At 37.3% G+C, this 24,539-nt stretch overlaps 1 protein-coding gene across 1 annotated transcript in view; it reads right to left on the reverse strand.

Annotated features, from left to right (window-relative positions):
- The window catches only part of CSRNP3 (cysteine and serine rich nuclear protein 3), a 101,014-nt gene that overhangs the window by 14,034 nt on the left and 62,441 nt on the right, over window positions 1-24,539 (reverse strand). The window contains 1 exon segment of the mRNA XM_060621335.3: window positions 12,554-12,813. Within this exon segment, the coding sequence (XP_060477318.3) occupies window positions 12,554-12,813 (260 nt within the window).

The following is a 24,539-nucleotide window of genomic DNA, read 5'->3' on the forward strand; positions in this document are numbered from 1 at the left end:
GTTTCCATGTTTCTGTAATGTCCTGTACTAGGATGTTACTCTGACTGATTGCTATTATCATTTTTGTTAATTCTTATTTGCTAACAGAAACAGCTTTCTTCTGTGAAGATCTGATTTTCTAGGAGATTCAAATGCGTAATTACCTAGCACATACTCAATCTTCTGTGATAGGTAAAGCTGTATTAACAAACAAGAGGCATTACTTTTCCCATCTTGTCACCTTGTGTCATTTAGATTTGTTTTCACTAATTCTTGGCCTATGTGAACCTTATCAAGATTTGACTCCACAGCCCATGGAGAACACCCAGGACTTGGTTAACGTGACTCATTTAATATTTCCTTCCTATTTAATCTCTGTGTTCTTAAATTATGCTCCCTTGTGTAAGTGGTTAACATCAAAAAATAATGAAAACACTTTCATTTTATATCAACAGAGTTTGATTTTTTAAAAATATAAATGGCTGCTAACATATCAATGAAAACTGTTCGGGGAACATGAATTACCAGTTGGAATCTAAAAATTTTTAAAAATCAAACTATAGATGATGATTATTCCAAATAGAAGTGCTCTTAGAAATATGATCTGTGTCTCTTATTCCTATATATTTAAACTACAATAAAGAATTTCATTTCAAGATAAAAATTCAATTAAGAATCTAAAACCTCTTCACACAGAGCTACATACTGTTTTCACTTTTGTTGAGGAACCCACAGGGGCCCTAATCCAGATTTCAAAATATCATTTTTTTTATTAAATTTTTTTTTCTTAATGTTTATTTACTTTTAAGAGAGAGAAAGACAAAGTATGAGCAGGGGAGGGGCAGAGAGAGAGGGAGACACAGAATCCGAAGCAGGCTCCAGGCTCCAAGCTGTCAGCACAGTGCCGGACGCGGGGCTCGAACTCAAGGACTGTGAGATCATGACCTGAGTCAAAGCCGGACGCTTAACTGACTGAGCCACCCAGGCGTCCCTCAAAGTATCATTTTAATGTTGAAGTGATCTGGCAAGGTTTTCTCCTCACCTCCCCACTGTCATCTCTGCCATTTCTCTTTAAAAATTTTTAATGTTTATTTATTTTTGAGAGAGAGAGGAAGAGAGACAGAGTGTGAGTGGGGGACGGGCAGAGAGAGAGAGGGAGACACAGAATCTGAAGCAGGCTCCAGGTTCTGAGCTGTCAGCACAGAGCCCAACGTGGGGCTCGAACTCACAAACTGTAAGATCATGACCTGGGCCAAACTTGGATGCTTAACCAACTGAGCCAGCCAGGTGCCCATCTCTGCCATTTCTTTTTTTTTTTTAATTAAAAAAAAATTTTTTTTTAACGTTTATTTATTTTTGAGACAGAGAGAGACACAGCATGAACGGGGGAGGGGCAGAGAGAGAGGGAGACACAGAATCGGAAGCAGGCTCCAGGCTCTGAGCCATCAGCCCAGAGCCCGATGCGGGGCTCGAACTCGCGGACCGCGAGATTGTGACCTGAGCTGAAGTCGGACGCTTAAACGACTGAGCCACCCAGGCGCTCCCCATCTCTGCCATTTCTAATGAAGATTGGAAATACTCAAGTTCATTCTAGTCAGTTGCCTTCTCTCCCCTTCCTCACAGTTTCTGGTGTGGTATGTAGTCATTGAGAGACACTCTGCTTCCCCAGCCCCTCTTGCACTCTTATTCATTTGCTCCTTTAAAACCCAGGCCAAACCTACTGAGTTTAAATGCTCTTTAAAATCCATATATTACAGTGGCACTGGGGTGGCTCAATCAGTTAAGTGACTGACTCTTGATTTCAGCTCAGGGCATGATGTCATGGTTCGTGAGGTTGGGCCCCATGTTGGGCGCATGTGAACAGCACAGAGCCTGCTTGGGATTCTCTCTCTTCCTCTCTCTCTGTCCCTCCCCCACTCGTGCTTGCTCGCTCACTCTCTCTCTCAAAATGAATAAATAAACTTAAAAAAAAAAACGAATAAATTCTGGAGATATAATGTACAGCATGATGACTGTGGCTCACAAAACTGCTACACACTTGAAAGTTGCTGAGAGTACATTTTAAATGTTCCCATCATGAAAAAGAAATGGTAATTATGTGATATGATGGAAATATCAGTTAATGCTGATTGAACAGCATTGTTCATTGAAACTATTGAACAACAATAGCTTCAAAGGTGTGAGATGGGACAGAGCATGGTCCTTTTATTGGCCTGCAAATTATCCAGATGAGCGAATTTGTACAGGATCACTTCCTGTCTTGGTCCATAAGCAAAGAACAAAAAGTAAATAAACTGTAGGCATCTAGAGAATAGCTCCTGTATTCTGGCTTTGTCACTTTACAGGTGATAAGTAAGACTTAACTCATGATTCGATTAAATGATCTTTACCTTATTTTAGATTTATCCTACATTTGTGTGCATTTTTTTGTATGATATTAGAAGAATCTCAAGGCCAAGGACTTGGGTGTGTGAGTGTGTGTTTGCTTGCTTTGTTCCAAGAATGATAATTAAAATGAGACTTAAATCTTGAGTCACCATGTAACTTGTCCAGACTTATTCTACAATTGTAAGGACTATAACTTTCTTTAAAGAGACAGAATTTAAACATATCAATTTTACAAAGCTGTCTGATTTGTACTGATAAATATGAACAAATAGTTCGCAAAGCCCAGTAGAGTAAAACCCTTGCCCATCTAAATACACATACAGGATGGGATACATAACTGTCAGAATCAGTGGAATGATTCTCAGACTGCTTTAGGTCAAGTACAGGAAAAGGGGGGCTCAAGTGAAAGTCAGCATTCAATTCCCTACCTTTTTTTTTGTCATGTCATGTAGTGAATGAATTCCACCATAAATTCCAATGAGATGAAATTTTGGGTGGATTAAGTTCCTGAAAAAACTAATTCAATGCAAAGTGAATATGGAGAGGGAAATAGTACTGAAAATGTGGATTGACTTAAATGCTAAAAACAAAACAAAACCCCACAAAAATGAAAACACTTCCTTTTCGCAGTCAAAAGGTACTTTTAGTAAGAAAGAGTTATTACAAAGTTATTAACACATGTAAAAATGACAGTGGAAAGAAATAAGGTGAAAAAAAATTCAATTCCATAAACACTGATTACCGCCTATTATAGTGATGATAATGATGTTGAGTATGACCAACACAACCATATAATGAAAACCAGTCATTGGGCTCCATACTTTATATAGATTATCTCACCTAATTTGTACAACAATTTTATGAAGTATTTTTTTTTAATAGTTGAGAAAGCTGAAGCCTTGAGAAGATAATTTGACAGAGTCTAGCTTATTAGTGATTGTATTAAGAATCAAACTCAGGTCTATTTGACCTCAAAGGAAAAGCCAGGCTTTCAAGACAGTTTAGAGTAAACATTCTTCGAGGAATAGTGAAATCTTATACAGAAGGGAAAAAAAGATATGGTTGCAGCCACATTCCAAGAGCCGGTCTCAGTGCTGTGGCATAGCAGACGAAAGAGCAGTACAAGCTTCCTTAGATTTAGCTCATTCAGAAATGAAAAATATGATTCAGACACAGAGAATAAGAGCTCGGAAAAGAAGAAAACAGGAAACAAGCTGAAACTATAGCATTTCTTTTGGGTACCTATTTTGTGAGCATGTGGTGGTGGACTTTCTTTTCTTTTTTCAAGTTTATTTATTCATTTCGAGAGAGACAGAGCAAGCAGGAGAGGGGCAGAGAGAGAGGGAGAGGGAGAATCCCAAGCAGGCTCCACACTGCCAGCACGGAACCTGACACAGGGCTTGAACTCATGAAATGTGAGATCATGACCTGGGCCCAAACCGAGTCAGATGCTTAACCAACTGAGCTAACCAGCCCCTGCCCCTTAGTGGTAGACTTTCTAATGGAAATGCCAGCAGAAGCAGCTAACATATCAGTCTTGATTATCTCAGCTGACTTTTAATTCATTAACTCTGGCCTGAATTTAATCAGCATAGTATGCTGCCCAATTTTGTATTAATATATTATTTTTGGTGATTAGTTTCATGTGTATCTCCCCCATCACAATGTGCACACAATGAGGAGAGAGACCAAGTCTGTCTTGTTCACCACTGTACCCCAAGCACTTTGTTAACTGCAGTTCCACGGTAATTGATAAAGAAATATTTTTGAATGAATGAATGAATGAATGCTTAATCATTATGCTACACTGCCAGCCATTGTACTAGGTGTCAGGATTTACAGATGTATGAGAGTTCTGCCATCTAGAGCTTCCAGCCTGGTGGAGAGATGATCATCCAATAAATAAGATACAGTGTGGGAAGGGCAACAAAATACATGTGCAAGTTACAGAAGTAGCAGGGAGGAGGAAATGATAGACAACTAAAAGGAAGGGTAGATACAAAGGCACAAAGAAGAATTATTTAGCTCCTATTCTGATTCCATAGTCTCTATCAAGGAGAAAACCTTCAAACCAGAAGGGAGATCAGATATGTTAGCAAGGATTTAACATATAAAAAAGAGATGGGGGGGCTCCTGGGTGGCTCAGTTGGTTGAGTATCTGAATCTTGGTTTTCAGCTCAGGTCATGATCCCAGGGTTGTGGGATTGAGCCCCACATAGGGCTCTCTGCTGAGAATGGAACCTGCTTAAGATTCTCTCTCTTCCTCTGCCCTTCTCCTCTGCTCATGCTTTCTCCCTCTCTCTAAAATAAAATAAAATAAAATAAAATAAGAGAAGGGGGGACAGTGAGATAGTACTCAGCTGTTTTATGTAAGCATGCCCAGGTCCAGGCCATTCATGCTATGGAGCAATGAAAAAGCTTAAAGCTATGGTTGCTCAGTCTAATATGTGTGAAGAGCTATGGGGAAAGGAAACAAAAGATGATCAAAATGGGAGTGAATTGTTTAAAAAAAAGCTAATTCTAGGTAATATTCTAGAAAGGATTATTTAAACAGATGGTTTCTGTACATCTGAAGAGAAAGAGCAGTGCAGTGACTACTAGAGTCATCGCTTGGGTTCACTAACGAGAGAATGTCCATTTGTCAAATTAAACTCCATTCAAAATCTCAAGCTATAAAATAGATGAAAGCTGGAGTGAGATACAGAGTCCTGACCCCATGGAACCCAACTGGAATACCACTGATCTCGTTTTGAGTTTCTTGGACAAAGTTTTTTATGTTCTACACATGGAAGGACAAAATGTGAACTCATTAATAAGAGTATGGTTAGATACATGAATTTTTAGTTATCTGAGAAGTTGAAAATGTCTCTAATAACAGTTATGCTTAGCTCTTTTGGACACCAGTGAGGCTGGGAATGAGGGATGTGCCACATATACCAACAAGTTTCAGGTGGAGTTCATTGTGGCATGAAGGGGAAACTCCCTCCTTTCCTCTTGAGGATCTCTACTCTGAGAGAATACCCTGAACTGGACTTTGTCTTGTTAAATATAATTTTTAAGTCATACCTTTTTTTAATTTTATTTTTTATTTTTTAAAATTTACATCCAAATTAGTTAGCATATAGTGAAACAATGATTTCAGGAGTAGATTCCTTAATGCCCTTTACCCATTTAGCCTATGCTGCCTCCCACAACTCCTCCCATAACCCTCAGTTTGTTCTCCATATTTATGAGTCTCTTACGCTTTGTCCCCCTCCCTGTTTTTATATTACTTTTGTTTCCCTTCCCTTATGTTCATCAAGTGAAGTCATATGATATTCGTCTTTCTCTGACTGACTAATTTCACTTAGCACAATACCCTCCAGTTCCACCCACGTAGTTGCAAATGGCAAGATTTCATTCTTTTCGATTACCGAGTAATACTCCATTGTATATATATACCACATCTTCTTTATCCACTCATCCATCGATGGGCATTTGGGCTCTTTCCATACTTTGGCTATTGTTGATAGTGCTGCTATAAACAGGGGGTGCATATGTCCCTTTGAAACAGCACACCTTTGGATGCCTAGTAGTGCAATTGCTGGGTTGTAGGGTAGTTCTATTTTTAGTTTTTTGAGGAACCTCCATACTGTTTTCCAGAGTGGCTGCACCAGCTTGCATTCCCATTAAGTCATATCTTGAATGAAGACTAAGGGGTAGGCTTATCACATTTGAGTATGACAAGATGAAGTTTATTCAAATTAAAGAACAAACTTCATTGATCACAGGTCATGTTCAGCACTAAAGAGAATTCTTGCCCTGGAGATGTATAAAGTTTCGATTTACAGGATGAAGCTGAATTGATTTACCTGGGCTTTGTTTGTCTGCTTGCTTTTTGTTGCTCTTTTATTTACTATCAGTTTAATATGAACAAACAAATTGATCAAGGTCTAAAAAGCTACTGTATCTTTTAGTGTATTCTCAGGGATAGGGCATCCCCAACTTGGGAGAGGATATTATAACACATTCCTATACACCAGATAGATCCCATCTGGAGTACAATGTCCAGATCAAGTACCATATTTTGAGGTAGACATTAACAAACAGCATTATATCCAGGAGAACTTAACCGAGCTGATAAAAGGTCTGAAATCCATGCCCTAGGAGGATTAGTAGAAAGAACTAAGGATGTTTAATCCTATAGAACTGAAACACAAGGAACCCACATAGCCTACTGTCAAACATTTGCATATTCATCACTACTGCTTTCAAACAATTGGAGTTTAGAGAACAGGGACAGGATTTATTCTGTGTGCCTGGAGGGCAGAATTAGGGTGAAAAGATAGAATTAGATGGGAGCATACTGGTCAATGTAAAGAAGAACTTTCTAACAATTATAGCTGGATAAATAGAATTGGTTATCTCAAAAAGCAGTGTGCTCTGGGCATCAAAGATGTGGAGTAAGTGGCTTTGTACTGGACATATACTTGATAGAAAGAATTTTTGGTTTTGCGGTATGAGTTGGATAGACAAGGTAGTCACTAATTCTCTGGCAAACTAAAGAGAAATATTCATGTTATTTTGATATTCAGTCAAATCCTATAGTATAATTCTTCTGCTCATTAGTTGCTAACAGCAGGTGGCAAAATGGAACCAATTTAATTATGCCCCCAAAGAACCAGGAAGATTTGATTACTGTCTCAGCCTATAAGAAATTCAACAACCTGGATTCACAATGTGTCTGTGGCTTTTGTACCACCACAAAAATCACCAGAAAGGAGGATAATATCAACATACAAGACACATAAACTTTCATATGTTCCATTATCCCCCTTTCTGGTTTAGGTCAACATTGCTTCTTCTAGTGGTGGCTATTAAGCCAAATGAATCCAGCAGTGTGCTGGTAGATATTTAACAATGATGTCTCTGGGGAGAAAAAAAAAGTTCTAATATGTTGTGTTTGTCAAGTCCCATGGTGTAAATAGTCTCATCATGGCTGATTTTAAACTACTATTGGGAAGATATATGCACAATACACCTCAGTGAGCAACTTTTGTGGCTCTAGCACACCACTGGATGCATTCCATAGTTTGATAAGGAGAATCTGTTAAATCGATTACTCCTGAACCAGAGGATCAATGTGTATTGCACAAGAATATAAAGATTTGATTACATATGCTTAATTGTTCCATTAAAGTTAAAATATCAGCAGTATTTTAAGAGAACATATTCTTTAATGTATTGCATTTGCCCAGAGCTGAAGCCCAGTCTGTCAGTCTCCATCACTTTGGTTAGGTATATTTTTTCTGTACTTGTTAAAATAGGTTGTGCACATGACACAACAGGTGTTTGGCAGGTATCAAAGTTTTTCATTTGGTGTTGGAGCAGGGCTCCATTTAAGGATACATTCTGGAAGCACTGGCACTAAGTATGCTCTTGAGCAAGTTCTATGGAGTCCAACAGTGAAGTTCCATAAGGATAAATGGAGTTAAAATATACCATGGCCAGCAGACTCTGACTCATCTAATAGAGAACTATAGAACCAGGATGTGGTTAAAGACATATCCAAAAATTTAGAAACTACAGACTTGAGATAATAGCCTATGTCAACCACTTCTTACAACCCCCCAATCCTTTACATCTTCCAGAGCATGTAGGATATTTACCTAGAGGTTAGTAAATCATGAGGCTGTTGAAGGGATATGAGGAACAAGGCTGGAGGTGAAGGGGGGAGAATTATGGTGCATGGGTAAGTCACTAAGTGAATAAAGCACAGCCTTAAATATGAGATTTGGGATGAAGAAAATTTAAATAGAGAGTTTTAAAAGGTTGATTATTAAAGGAAGTTATCAACTGGCAACTTTTTTTTTTTAAGAAAGAGCATACAACCAAGCATTACTCAAGGAACACATGACTGAAAAATTGAGAAAACTATATAACCCTTGGAAGTAACTGGAAATGGTACCAGAGTGGCGATAGGCCTTTGATCTTAGAAAGGAGAAAAAGAACAAGGTTGGAAAAACATTGAGAAAGAGAAGCCAGTCAAAGCTGTGAAAGCTAAATTAAATTTCCTAGAACAAGGTAGTAGAATCCAGTAAGATATAACCCAGAGGCAATTGGAATGCCAAGGCTCTTTGAAACATAAATGGCTGCCTAATGCATTTTACAGATACATGTGAAATGGTAATAAAGGCTAATGTAATTGTTCAACAATGTGGTGCAGATGATGAAATATAAGCACTTAATTTGGAAAAGAGTACAGTATTAACATGACTGCCTTGATTACTGTGAAGAGTATGACATGTTTGAATGGGCTTGACAGGGAAGACGGACTATTCTCTGCAATGCAGAAATCTCAAACTAGTTATTTCTTCTAGGAACAACCATTTTATTCAATCAGCTTTGTGTATTGATGGTTTTTTGACAATGTTTTGAGCACCACCACCACCAACAAAAAAGACGCTTGAACCCCCAAACAGAATTGGATGTGTTCTACAAATCTAATTGCATATATTATTTCCCAACGTGTCTAATTTATAATTTGATTAAGAGATGGATTACTAAATAAGAATCAGTTTTACAAGGAAAAACTAAATTCCTATTCTTATTCTGCTTCCAAAATATTTATTATAAGAGAACATCAAGAAGTATGTAGTGAGTGTTTCTGTTTACTGATCTTTCACTATTAAGGGCCCATTGGAAGAGGTGTCATTGCATTAGTGGGTTCTCTGTTTGGAACGTAGAGAAACACCCTGTAAAGACATGAGGCACAGTGGAGGGAGAACTTCTCATTACTGTTCTAGGCTGTTGGTTCTCAAATAAGGAAAAGGGAAACTACCCAGTTCCAGGTCCAATGAATTTCCTGTGGTGTTTTATCTGGTCTCCATGGAGAGGGCCTTGGGAAATGTTTATCTTGTCAGATGGGCCTTTTCTGTCCTCACTCAATAGCCAGCTTGCTGCTACTCACAGAGAACCACCACCAGTCAAAGCCAGAGTTGAAGTTTGTCTTTAATAATCCTTACTTTCCTTTTTCAGTCCTTCTCTGTGCCAGGGACCTTCCTGCTGCCCCAGTCAAAATAATGGAATCAATTTAGCTACACTTATTTTGTATTAATGTTTCAAGACAAAATGTTACATTAGAAGTGAAATTCCAAGTACCAAAGTGAAATTTTTGGATAGTTAATGTTTTTGGATAGCTAATTTTAGATTTGGGATAGCTAAACCTTAGGTAAATATAGTTGATATTTTAAAAATCATAAAACTTAATATACTAGAGGAATTATAATTAAAGTATACAACTGTTTCTCCATTCAGTCTTCTCAGATTTTTTTTAGCAAACTAGTCCACATTACTATGATCTTTTATTAGGTTCATGTGATATGGTTCTGAGTTTCTAAATATTTTCAGTACAATGAAGCTACGATGAGATCGCCTTAGAATACCATTATCTTTTTGCTTGGTATTCATCTGAAAGGAGCAATGACATCCAAATATCTTCTTTTTATATCTTCACCAAAAGGGAAATCTGCATATTTTCACTTATCAATGACAAACCTTGGCTTGCCATAACACCCACTCGAATGACTGCCTCTCCAACTTCCAACACTAAGAACAATAAAAAGGAAATATGGGGGTGCCTGGGTGCTCAGTCAGTTAAGTGCCTGACTCTTGATTTTGGGTCAGGTCATGATCTCATGGTTTGTGGGTTCAAGCCCTGCACTGGGCTCCACACTGCCAGTGTGGAGCCTGTTTAGGATTCTTTCTTTCTCACTCTCTCTTAGTCCCACCCTTGCTCTGTCTCTCTCTCAAAATAAATAAATAAGCTTTAAAAAAAAATTAAAAAATGAATAAATAGTGGGATGCTTTTTCTTCTTCTTCTTCTTTTCTTCTTCAGCTTAGTAAAGAAAACAGCATAAAAGCAGCTGAATATAAATTATAATATCAGAATAAATTACTGCCTTATATGGAAGGTTCCTGTGGGTGTGTGGCTCTTCCTAACATTCATCACATGTATAATGTGCCTCAAAGTTCACCATAATAAATCTTTTGGTTCTCAGAATTATAGTCTCCCAGCTGTTAAAAACCACTTCACACAGTACCAAACTCTAGAAAGGTATGACACCCTATAGGTACAGAGATTGTCTTTCCCAATGCCTAGAGGGGGTGATCAATTAATTTTAGAATAGGAAGTAACAGGATAATATAACCGATTTTCTATTGAGTGAGTCAGTGTTTAACATCATTGTGCTTCTTTTTCTTCAGTACACATGGCCTCATAATTTACCTATCCCGCTGGGTCTTTGTTAAGATTAAATTAAATAATGTTTATAGAATGCCTGGGAAATAAAAATCACTTAATGAATGGCAGCTATTAGTATTGTTTGAGTTTAGAGAATGACTTTGTTCTTTGAGGAGGGTGTAGAGTTGGTTTGCAGTAGGTTAGAAAGGCAGAGGGTGGATTTCAGAAGAAAATTTAGAATTATTATTAAATTAAGCTATATGCAAAGTGATCATGAAAAACAACAATAATAGCAGATTGCTACCAAAAAAGATCCTAAGGGACTTTCAGTGAAACTTGTCAAAAATACCATCAAAGGAAATAGAGACATACTCTAGGCTAGGGTTGTGTCTAGGTTAATTTGAACAACTGCCTTCTTATACAATTGGGAACAAGGCAGATATACAAACTGCAGATATACAAACAAGGTATTTTAAAACACACAGCACACCTCTGCGCCTGGAAGCTAAAGGTACAGGTAACGCAGGTGTACTTATGGTCTTCAGCTATTTAACAAGAGGCTCTTTATGTTAAGTATCCTGGATTACCTAAAAAAGATTTCCTTTGTCATTAGATAATGATGAGAGAGCATTTCCTATATATTGATAGGCTGATGGATCAGCACATATTTAAAGATTGTCTTGGTTGATGAAAGACAGTTTCTGAGCTATGTTTCTCTCTACTTCATCTCTAATGTGGCCTGGACACCTCTTTGACATCTCTTTAATGACTCAAAAGCCTCTCAAAAATCAGTATGTCCAAAAATAATCTCATTATCTACCTCTTCCCTTCTGATCCCAGCCCCAACCTGCTCCTCTTCCCAGATTCCTTGCCATACCCTCGTCATAGAGAAAGGTACTATTACCCACAACCTGTTCAGTTTTGTAAGCCAGAAATTTAGGAATCATTCTTGACTGTACCCCTCTTTTCCTTTCAAATCCAGTCTGTCATCAGGAACTGTTGACTTTACTTCCCAAATTTCTCCCTCTGTCCATTTCTCTTCATCTTTCCCACCATCAGTCTAGCTAATCTATCAACATCTCTCCTGAACTGTGATAGCCTCTTAACTGTCTAACTCTGTATGTTCCCCTACCAACATGGCAACCCTTAACCCCAAACTATACTCACATCACAGCACAAACCAGATCTTATTATTCTACCACTCTGTACCCTGACCCACGCTTAAAACTCTTGGATGACTTTTGATGTTCTTAGTATGAAGAGAAAAAAAAATGCCTTAGCATGATCTACAAAGCCCTGTCCTGCCTTCTTCATGTATAATCTACTTCATGAATAATCTATTCTTTTTGTCTCTGCTCCAGCCACACTAGCCTTTCTGTGCTCACTGTGCTTCCTCTGGCACAAGGCAGTTCTGGCTCTGCCTGCTGCCTGGACCACTCTTGCCAACCCTTTGGCCTAGTTATCTGTTCAGATTTCAGTTCAGTCGTCACTTCCTTGAAGAAACCTTCCTTGACCTCTGGACCATATCAGTTCCCTGTTACTACTTTCAGAACCCCTTGCAACTCTCCTTTATAGCTCTTAATGAAGCTGTGAGTTTATTTTGTTTACATGATTGATGTTTTTCTTTCCTATTAATATGGAAATTCCAGGAGATAAGGGACCACATCTATTTTTGAGACCATTTGGCCCCAACCCCAGTATAGGGTGCATGACCTAGTAGCACACAATAACAAATATTTATTGAATGAATAAATAAATGATGTCAGGTAAGTTTTCCACATTGTTTGCAGTGAAGACACTTTACTGTTTTTGCGTAAAAGGAAAAAAAAAGCCTTAGCAGGCAGTCTGTTGTGTAAAATGTCGTTTGGTCAGTGAATATAAATATGAAAATGGTTAATTCAACCAAATCAAGGTAAGGTTATAAGGTTTTGCAAAAAGTGAGTTCCTAACGTTTTTTTTTTTTACCTTTAGTTTTAAAGAGTTCAGTTTTTCCTCCCTGAGGTGTTCTCTCAACATCTCCCGGTGGAGCCTCTCCTGTTCTCTTGCAAATTCACCAAGAGTGTACTGGCGCACACTGTTATGGCGGCTGGACATGCCCAGGGTGCTACCCCCTTGACTGGGCACGCTCGTGAAGCCTTGCCTCCTGGTGAAGTAGTACACGGTGACACAGCTAAAATGCACATTCTTTGTCCTTAGCCGCTTCTCCCTTTTGAGGATGGAGGAAGCTGAAAGAGAAAGAAACAGTTCAGTGAACACCTAGGGCAGCAGTCTTCAGATGAGGTGAAGAATTAAAAAAATGCCATTTGATGCTATTGAATCTATTGTCAACCCTTTCTGGCTAGGAGACACTAAAAATGTTCTGAGAGCTGGCACAGATTTCTATTTCCTTTCTTAAATTTTCCTCCAGCTGTAGTGGAGTAGACTTTTAAGTCCTCTATAATGGTAGTCTAAGCAAACTTTCAGGAAAGTTGCCAATAGTCTGTGAGTCAGTGGCAGAATTTAATTTATTTCCCCTAACATCTTAAGTTTGGATTTTATGGTTCTTCACATGAGTTGCATCATACTATAATCAGAAAAGACATACTACAAGCTCCTATATTTTGGATATTGTTTTGATATTGAGGGCCCTTGGCAAAAAAATGTCTATCAATTTTAGAAAATTTTAAAAAGCAATAAAAACCTTACAAAAAAGGTTTGCTGGCACTATGAAGACATTTTCACAACCTAAATTTAACAAAGTTTTCATCTGATAAGAACCCTACTAACTAGCATTACAGACAGTAGGATTTTAATATAAGTGTACATTGAGACAACTGAAAATGGCTATGAAATACATTAGAATCTTTATTATTAGTTGGGGACATCAAGATGTATTAAGCATCATGGAAGTTTGAGATATATACCATAGTTGAGAAAAAGAGAGGCACACATTACAAACATGAACTTTTTAGAGTTAGAAGACATGCTAGACATCATCTCACCCCGTCTATTTTATAAAGTAACCCAGACTTGCAGAATTTGAGTTTTTTTCAATGTAGGTAGTTAGTGGAAAAGCTAAACTTAAACCAACAATTCCCCAATCTGGTGCCATATTATATGATATTTCTCCATTGCAGAAAGAAAAGTACACTGAATTGAGAAAAATATAGAATCAGGATCTTATGGATCATTTCACCTACTCCCCTACCAATATGTTGAAGTTCTAACGCTCAACACCCCAGGATGTAACCTTATTAGGGTTACACAGGTGATTTTTACACAGGTGATTGAGTTGAGGTAAGGTCATTAGGGTGGGTGTCAATGCAGTACAACTGGTGTCCATATAAAAAGGGAGAATTTAAACACACATACATGGAGGGATGATGTAAAGAGACAAAGGGAGAAGTCCATGTGAAGGTGGATACAAAGATTAGGAGTATACTGCAAAAAGCCGAGATGCCTTGGGCTACCAAAAGCTGGAAATGCAAGGAAAGTACAGTTTTCAGAGAGAGAGCGTGGTTCTGCTAACACGCTGAGTTCAATCTAGTCTCCAGAATGGTGAGACAAGAAATTTCTGTTGTCCTAAGCCACTGAGTTAGCGGAACTTTGTTTCAGCAGCCTTAGGAAACTAATACGCATGCTCAGGTAGACAAATAGACAGAAACAATGCACTGAGCAAAAATCCTTGGATAGCCACCAGTAATATAAGCTAACATTTATGGAGTGCTTCCCATGAATTATCTCATTTTATCCTTACAACTCCTTGGGTTGATATTACCTGTGTCTCCATTTGAGGAAACCAAGTCACCAAAGAGTTAATAACATTGCCAAAGTCATATAAGGAGAAGTGAAGCTGGAATTTATTATTCCAAGGTCCAGGGAGTTGAACAAGGCTGAGTCTTGGTGTCATACTACTTCTGGTAGATGTCAACTGCTGCTGCTTTCAAAGATGATTTTGATTTGGAAGGTTGCATAAGCAATGAAAGAAAAGGGACTACAATATCACTTTGCATTTGTATAAGAATCTTCTTCCAAAAGGGTTCAAGTTCCTTTGCCTCATACCCTCCCCCCCCTCTTTAAAACATTCAAACCAAATACAGAGAGGCTGTTATGATTAATCACATTTCATGAATTGACTTATTCAATAAATATAAACAAAGGGCCTACTACGTGCCAGGCACTTTCCAGATGATTGGATATATTGGTGAAAAAAACCCACATGGTGATTCCTGCCCACACGGAACTTCCATTTCCAGTGATGAGAAACTCAGACAGAATAACAGACTGAGAAGTTCATAGAGTAAGAGAAATAATGACATTTGGGCAAGAATTTCATCTTCCCAACTTCCCCCTCTTCTCTACTGTTCTACTTCTCCACAGGAGACCGCCAGAAAGCAAATACTTTCAAACGTGTACACAATTTTCCCATTTATTTATGTACATGTTCACTGCACATATTTGTACTCCTGCCAGCAGAGACAATTTTCAACTTTGATTTAGAAGCTCTGATCTGCTTCATAATGGTATGTTTAAATCATCTCAAAACAGGGAAGAATTTGTCAAAATGTAAAAGATTACCCTAGAAAGAAAAATTCAGCAACCTGCCTAGTAATCTGCCACCCTATCTGACAGGCTCATCTGTCACCACCTTACAGCAGGCAAGAGCCTCTGGTTTTGGGTGATAGCCTTTAACCTTTTTCACTTTTGTTATTATTAAATGATGCCCTGAGACATTATCTTTCAAGGCCATGAATTTACAGATTAAAAAAGAAAGGTTTTAATGAACTCTTTAAAATAATTATTATAAACACATCTGGTGATTTTATTACTAATCTTTAAAATATAATTCATGGTAGTCTAGACAAATTTCATTTTTAACATTTATTTAGACTTTTAGATTATAAGGATTCTCCAGTCTTCTGGATGGATCTATTGTGATATGAATCTACCATTTCCTAAAAAGCCAGATTACTTTTTTCCAAAAAGACAATTTTCTAAGGCTTCCAGAATAACAATAGTGGCAGGTTGCAGAGTCCCTTCACCTGGGCTCTTGGCTTTGCTAACATTGTCAAAGTGTGTTAGGATTGGATTGGTGTCAGTTCGTATCCATGGGGGTTTATAATTCAAACCTGTGCTTATCCTTTTTCTAGAATTTGCATATTATAAATAGCACCGTAAAAATAATGATCGAAACGCCTATGGATATATTTAAAAGAAAGGCTTTGAAATACTATAAGATCAGCCTCCTGGGAGATATTTTAAATGTAGCTTTCCTGGATATAGGAGCCACCCACGTCTCTCTTCTGATGATTGAATTGGAGCACTAGAATGGGCCTTTATGGGCTATCTCCTGCCTCCAGGCTCCAATTTGACTAACATCACAAAATGAAGTCATAAAAAAAGAGTGTGTGTTCTTCAAGCCTGGGACAAACAGGCCAAATTCACTCAGCACATCTGCCTTAGGGAATCTGAAACCTCCCTCATATGTCTACCTAGTAATTTGTGCCCTTTGCAGAATGACTGAACTCTACTTTGTGTCTCTGCAGAGTCCAGAATTCACTTTACCACTGTGAGGTCAAGAATGAGTAAAAAAAGGGAGAAGGTGCCTTTCACTACTGCTTTGAAAAATAATTAGTCTATTTTCATACACACTAATTTTTTTGGTGTCTTTAAACTTGTTTCCTTTTATCCTATTCACAGTTACCACCCTGAAGCTCAGCGTCTAAATGCAACAGTACTCTGTGTGCTGCACAAGACCCAGCTCCTGAGAACACCACTATGGTTTCCATCAGGGTATGCTGGTTACTGTACAACGATCACATATAATGGAGATGATATTGATCTTGGTAAACTAAAGGAATAAACAGCACAGAGTGACTGATGTTAGCTATCTGCAGAAGCTATCTTTCCTAAAGCAATGCTTTGGAAATGAATGGAGAAGAGAATTAGAGAATTGCCTAATTCACAATTCCAGGATGAGAATGTAAGTAGATAAAATAAAATAATCTCTACCATAAATCACATAAAGAGTCCATGAACAGAGTGGATTAAAAATGGAAGCCAAAACTAATAAGTTTTGATCAATATATCAAGGTATCACAACTGAATCAAATTAAGCTCTAAGAAAATTCAACTGAATTTGCTTCATTTCCACACTTATAAACGAACCTGTTCATACAAATTGGAATACACCTTCAGATCAACAAGAGTATCTAGTTGACTCATTAATTTTATTTCTTGCTGAAAATAATCAAATTTGTTTCAGATTTATAAGTCAGTCATTTCTGAATGTGGTTAGATGTGTTATTCCATCTGAGATTGCCTTCTATGCATGCAAGAAATCATCACGTGTCTGGGCCTGAAAAATTGAAGACCAGATCTTAGACTACTGATTCCACTATAGGGCAGCCACTCTGGAGCTAATGTTTGTTTGTTTTTTGTTAATTTTTTAAAATGTTTATTTATTTTTGAGAGAGAGAGAGAGAGAGAGAGACAGAGAGAGACACAGAGAGAGACAGAGTATGAGCAGGGGAGGGGCAGAGAAAGAGGGAGACAACAGAATCTGATGAAGGCTCCAGGCTCTGAGCTGTCAGCGCAGAGCCCAACACAGGGCTGAACTCACCAACTGCGAGATCATGACCTGAGCTGAAGTTGGACGCTTAAATGACTGAGCCACCCAGGCACCCGTGGAACTAATGTTTGAACAGCAAACTAGTTACCCTCACAAGGCACTTGTTCTTTGTAGTGTCAGCAACTATCAGCAAAGCCCTGGTATAGCCAGAAATGCAGAGAGCAGTAAACAGAATTATATTTTCTGGCACTAAATTTAGTACATAGAAGTTGAGAGTTTGTGGTCCAGTCTGTGGAAAATATTAATTCTACCATTTGGGTCTAAATTCAATAATATACTTCTCTCTCCTATGCACTATTCTCAGAAGGAAAATACCAGATGATCTGTAAGTCTATATATTGTGTTTATTTTTCATTTATTTGGGGGGAATTTAGTCTAAGCAAAATGAGATTACTGAAATTAACTTGTTTAGCTGGTAAGTCCTGGGCAAGAAAAACTCCCGTTTTTAGAAACATACACAGCAAACTAATCAGGGATTCTGAAAGTATGCATATTGCTTCTTACCTCTTGAGGAACAAATCAAGATCAAATCAGTTATGAAGTCATGAAACCTAGCTTACAAACAGAAAAATCCGGTTTCATCAGAAATATTTTATATAAAAAATTATCCTAATAGCTTAGATATTACATCAATTTCCAATGGTTAAAGTTATTAAGATTACAAAAAATATGTCCTTAACCTTTACAAGTGACTTCTGTAAATGTTCTGTGATCATATTCTCCTGTACTTTACAGCTTGACATGATTGTCCAGGTTGGCCTTTCTTGATCAGGTGTCAACCACATGGTCTCAGACCCTAAACCACAAGAGTGAAAATGAATCCAACAGCCAAGGAATATAGGAGTAGTTTCTTTGAAAGTGAAGCCTGTTTTGCTATTGAAAGCAATCCTTCCTTCTTCTAATTCTACCCTTTTATTCTTTTAAGTTACATCCTCAAGTTTTCTGAATATACTTGCCTTAGTCATATCTTTCATCATTAAAAAAAAACTTTTTAAAATGTTTATTTATTTTAGAGAGAGACAGAGAGTGGGCAGGGGAGGGGCAGAGAGAGAGGGAGACACAGAATCTGAAGCAGCGTCCAGGTTCTGAGCTGTCAGCACAGAGCCTGAAAGGGGCTCGAACCCACGAACCATGAGATCATGACCTGAGCTGAAGTCAGACCTTAACTGACTGAGCCACCCAGGTGTCCCATATCTTTCAATCTTTTGCTCAAGTAATATATTTAGGGCAGCAGTAAATCATTCAAGTGGGAGAAACTCCAAAAGATTGATAATAAGGAAATACCATGTGGCATGAGTGAATGAGAGGCAAAATGAAAGTAAAGACTAATTGGGGATATTTTCTTTCCAACCATGAACAGAATCCAAATTACCTCAAGTATGGGATGTAAAGTGATCTATTAACTACGGCCAAATCAGTGTTACATTATTGTATATTCAGTATGTTATTTTATACTCAGTTTTGAAGGATATAACACATACACACACACACACACACACACACACACACACACACACACACAGTTATAAACAAAATAGAGAGACTCTCCCAAACACTGGACAGGCAATACTGGGATACACCCAGTATTTTGGAACTGAAGTGCTTTGCATTTCCAAAGAAGTAATCAGAACTGAGACAGAGTCAGTAAATGTAAGAAAATATCAGAATTCTCCAAAGAGACAGCAAATCATGGTTTTTTTCCTCCCCGTTTTATTACTGCCCTTTTACTATGAAATAGCATTCAAAGACAAAAATCAAGGAAAAATAGCTCCCACTTACAGTGATGCTTGTGATGTCAAATCCAAGTTTGTATCTGGCTCCCTACAGAGTGGATGATAGCTCTAAATGCTTTTCAAATTATAGCACATCTCTCTCCTTAGGCTCTGAATGTCACTCTTCCCCGTCGCAAACCAACCAAACAATCCATGTGCTAATAAAGGGACCACGAGACCACACCATATAAAATATGATAGACATACATAAGAATCAGTCATCATTCTGATTTCAGTCCTTCTGTAGAGAAGGAAAAGCTTTAAAATTCTTAGGCAAGATTAGGTAGTTTAATCATTTAGCTGCACAAATTTTCCATTCTAATATTAAGTTGGAAATATTCGCAGTGCATTGCCCTCGAGACTAATAATGTCTTTTGTGAATTGCAGCTTCTAAGTTAAAAAATTCAAGATGACACCCTTTTGTTTAAGTCACCAGTTTGCAAAAACAAAACAAAACCAAAAACCCTCTCATATAAGACTGTAAGAAGTTAAGTATTCTGTCAAGATTTATCCAAATACTGCATATGCATTTAAACAAATAAAAAAAATCAGCAAAAATAGAAATAATATAAAAAGATGGCCCTTGGGGCTGGATGACTAAAGCTTTGTTTTGGATCATGAACATGCATGTCACGTCGTCGTCCATTCAGTCTGTCAACTACATCCACACAAGCAAGCGAGAGAGCTGCACAGAGGGGACAAGCTTTCTCCTGAACCTCTCCAGACAGCTACAACCCAGGCTGCTGAGACGCTGCAAGCTGGCTTTGACATTACAGAGGTGCTTTAACAGCATACTCATCTATTTGCAATTCTCAGCATAGAAAAAATGTAAGATTTACCACCCAAGATTCTGATGTGAATTTAGGATGCCGCATATGAAAACTGTGTCTGGGTATAAACTTTGACCTCCCAGCTTTGATGTCATTGATAATTAAAATGATTAACTAACAAAGAGTGATCATTTTTCAGAACTAGCTATTTTTTATGCACACATTTCCATTTTATTAAAGATATCCCCTATGCTTTCCCCCTAATTCTTCTGAATAAAAAAAAGGAAGAAATCATTTGTTCTAATATATGTTGGATATAAGGAATAAATACTATATTTTAAAGTTATAAAATTGAAATTGAAAAATTGAAGGGTCAAAAATTTTAAAAAGAAATCATGTTCTCTTTTATATATAATCTTTTTTTTATGTTCTATATGTCTATATATATGTCTATATGTCTAATATGTCTATTTATTTTTGAGAGAGAGAGAGAGAAAGAGAGAGAACAAGCAGAGGAGGGTAGAGAGAGAGACACACACAAAATCTGAAGCAGGCTCCAGGCTCCAACCTGTCAGCACAGAGCCCAATGTGGGGCTTGAACCCACAAACTGGGAGACCATGACCTAGCTGAAGTCAGATGCTTAACTGACTGAGCCACCCAGGTGCCCCTCTTTTATATATAATCTTAATATATAGTTGACTTAACGCCCCCTTGCATTAATTTGACATTCTACTGCAAATGTGCTATGACTGCAGAGTGCCCCAGCCATCAATAGAAAACGCGACTGATATGGATGATGGTGAGTTGCCAAATTAGAACACATTTAGATTAAACTAGAGATTAAATAATACCACTTAATTGGGAATGCAAGCTGGTGCAGCCACTCTGGAAAACAGTATGGAGGTTACTCAAAAAACTAAAAATAGAACTACCCTATGACCCAGGAATTGCACTACTAGGCATTTATCCATGGGATATCCACAGGTGTGCTGTTTCGAAGGGACATATGCACCCCCCTGTTTATAGCAGCACTATCAACAATAGCCAAAGTATGGAAAGAGCCCAAATGTCCGTCGATGGATGAGTGGATAAAGAAGATGTGGTATGTATATATACCACATACATACACGTGGTATGTATGTATGTATATATATGGTATGTATATATACGTATATAGTATATATACGTATATATACATATATATACTATATATACGTATATATACGTATATATAGTATATATATGTGGTATGTATATATACCACATACATACATGTGGTATGTATGTATGTATATATATATATATATATATATATATATACACAGACACACAATCAAAAAGAATGAAATCTTGCCATTTGCAACTACGTCAGTGGAACTGGAGGGTATTGTGCTAAGTGAAATTAGTCAGAGAAAGACGAATATCATATGACTTCACTCATGAGGACTTTAAGAGACAAAACAAATGAACATAAGGGAAGGGAAACAAAAATAATATAAAAACAGGGAGGGGGACAAAGCATAAGAGACTCATAAATATGGAGAACAAACAGGGTTAATGCAGGGGTTGTGGGAGGGGGGATGGGCTAAATGGGTAAGGGGCACTAAGGAATCTACTCCTGAAATCATTGCTGCACTATATGCTAACTAATTTGGATGTAAATTAAAAGAAATAAAATTAAATTTATAAAAATACCACTGAGTGATAGACTGATTTTCATTCTAATTTTCCTTTTTCATCAAGTTAATCCCTCAAATTTACAGTAACTCGTATCATGAATTTTGTTGTTTCAATTCTCTGTTGGACAAACAGTTTTACTTCTGGTTCAACTTTGTTGTTATGGAGTACATCACTTAAATAAAATTTATAAATTCAAATCCATGCGTAACATATGTGAAACACAATGGGATATGAAAGTGTTTGCTAAATCTAGGCCATGTATTCTGCTCAGTTTTGCCCAAAGCAGATTGGAAATTGGGAATATTTTTCCCCCTGGTCCAGAAACTCATTTAGTCATCTGACATTACTGGTAAGAACTATTTTTTATAGAATTTTCATCAAATCAATTCTTTTCTCTTTTCATCCTATGTACTTTTCTTTAGATAATATTAAAATTTTCCAAGGAATCTTGAAGATTTCTACGGAGTCAATGTTCACACATGCTCCATTCACACATGGAGCATGTAGAACATATATTGTTACTCAGGTATTTATTTGTCTTCTCCTTTTTAAAGAGTATTTCTTTATTGTAAGCATATTATATTACTAATGAATTACAGAAAACATTATTATCCTGTCCCTGGACCTGGACAATAATATTTAAGAAAATAATTTTTAAATAAAGTAATCAATTAAAAATATGTATTCTAATAATTGCTAAAATCCATTGTACATATTACATCCATGAGCGTCTCAGTTCCATTAATATTTTCAGAATTATGTTATCTACCTCATAGGAATATTACCAGGAATAATTACCTTTGTAAAAAGCCTTAAGAATCACAGATGGAAAACATTACATATGCAGGGTACTATCTTGGTGATGCTGTTAAACCAAATAAAAAGCATGTTCCTTTATTATCAGTGAGAAAATAAGGACTGTCTACTTCCCAGCTTGTTTCCTTAATTTCTCATACGTGCAATTAAACCCTAAAACTTCATGCTTAAGAAACACATTTCACTACTACTAAAGTAACAGTCATTTCCAAAATATATAAATTTACACTCCCATTTCATTAAAATCTCAACATGGATACCATCTTAAGACCAAACTGTTTCTTATTGGGGAAAAAAGGTACTCGTTACTACACATAAATAATCGTAGTTCTGGCTGCAGTCCAAGATGTAAGCACTTTCCTCTGCTGTCTCAGCAATTCTCCTGATGTCAAAGACACATTAAAATAAATGGGAACCATATGGCTCTGCAGAATACTCGTACTCTTACAACGGAGAGGGCAATGCAATTCATTACCACCATCGGAGAAATATTTTGGGGACATGGAATATCTCAATGCAAAATAAAGCTGCATGAGGCAGGCCATTTGATTAAAATTCTCACACAATGACAGAGGAGACATTTGCTGTTCTTTAGCTCTGCTAACCTGTTTCTCTGCTCTTTACGTTTTTCAAAACGACCATGAGCCTCTCCTGTTGGAAGAATTAAACGGCACTTTCCACCTGCTCAGTGACTTTCCCACACAGTATTTCATCTGGTCAAATAATATAGTCCTATAAAGCCTAATATATGATGGTAATCCAGGTCAGAACATCACTTAACAATAACAAAAAACAAAACAAAGCCGTCAAAAATAAGAGCAACAAAACTTTTCTAAGATCCAGTCATTCTGGAGAGCAACACTGGATCAAAGATTATACACTGAACTTCGACCTCTGCCAGGAAGGATAAAATCTGGAAGCATTTAAAAAAAAATATGTTACTCTAAAAAGCCTTTACCATATTTATCTCAAATAGAAATCCAAATCATTGAGAAACATAAAAGGAAGAAATTCATCAGTGCTGTATTACTGGCTCCATATGTCAGAAATCTAAGTTTAAAAAAGAGATGTAGGACTTTAGAATTGGGATGAAAGATGAGGTTGGGAAGGCAGTGGGAGGAGGCAGCTGGGGTTACCGAGGTGCCTTCTGTTTCTTGGAAGTCAGTGAGTGATTTGAGATGGCTGGTAAATATCAAAAAACAAAGCAAAACAAAACAAAAAAAAAAACAAGAAACTTTTAACTATGATTTTTTTCTATAAATGTACTTTTAAAAATAATTTTAAAGTTCATTTATTTATTTTTTGAGACAGAGACAGCATGAGTGGGGGAGGGGCAGAGAGAGAGGGAGACCAAGAATCCCAAGCAGGCTCTATACCGTCAGTGCAGAGTCTGACGCAGGGCTCAAAACCACGAAACCAGGAGATCACAACCTGAGCTAAAACCAAGAGTCAGACACTTAATCAACTGAACCACCCAGGCACCCCTATAAATGTACATATTTTTTGATTGAGAATATGCTTTTTAAAATATTGCCCTTATTGTTTTAACATTTTTTTAAAACTATGAATTCTGCACAATGTCTGACATAGAATTACTACCCAATATCTAATAGAAAAATAAAAAATGTCTACTCCAGATAGCCTTTCATAGACCCTCTAGAATGAGGTTGAGGAGGTGAGTGCTCTGTCTGCACATCTCCAGGTCATCCCTGCCTTGGTACTGATACCATGAGTGTGGGTTTCTACTCCATTACCAGCTTAGCATCTAGGATACAAGGACCATATCTTACTCCCTGGGGAACTCTCAGTGCACAACACACAGCTGGGCACCTAGACCTAGGACTTAGTTGATAAGTGTTTGTTTAACAAATTAGATGGATGAATAACTGAACTCTGGGCTAAGTAAATATTTACATTTCTTAAATATATTTTCCTTAATTTTAAATGGTAAGATGACATTTAACAGCTTTCCCCTGAAGCTTCAGGATCAATACATATTCCTTCCTCCCTCCCTCCCTCCCTCCCTTCCTGCTAGTCACTTTATTTTCTCAGGGTACTTTTCAGTGAAAAAAATTATGTATTGGAAAGAGGACACATTGACCTTATAACTTGAGGGTACACATAACTTTTGTATTAGAAGCCATTTGAAATATGCTATATTTTACATATCAGAAGATCTAACCTAACAAACCAACCCTGGCATCATAATAAACTTCTAAACAATCCATCAAGAATGAGCTTGTAAGTCCAATTCTAAAAAGCAAGTAGCTGGTAGGGGGAAGAGTTACCTGAATATTATAAA

The sequence above is a fragment of the Panthera onca genome, chromosome C1 (assembly GCF_046562875.1).
Source record: "Panthera onca isolate mPanOnc1 chromosome C1, mPanOnc1 haplotype 2, whole genome shotgun sequence".
NCBI lineage: Eukaryota > Metazoa > Chordata > Mammalia > Carnivora > Felidae > Panthera > Panthera onca.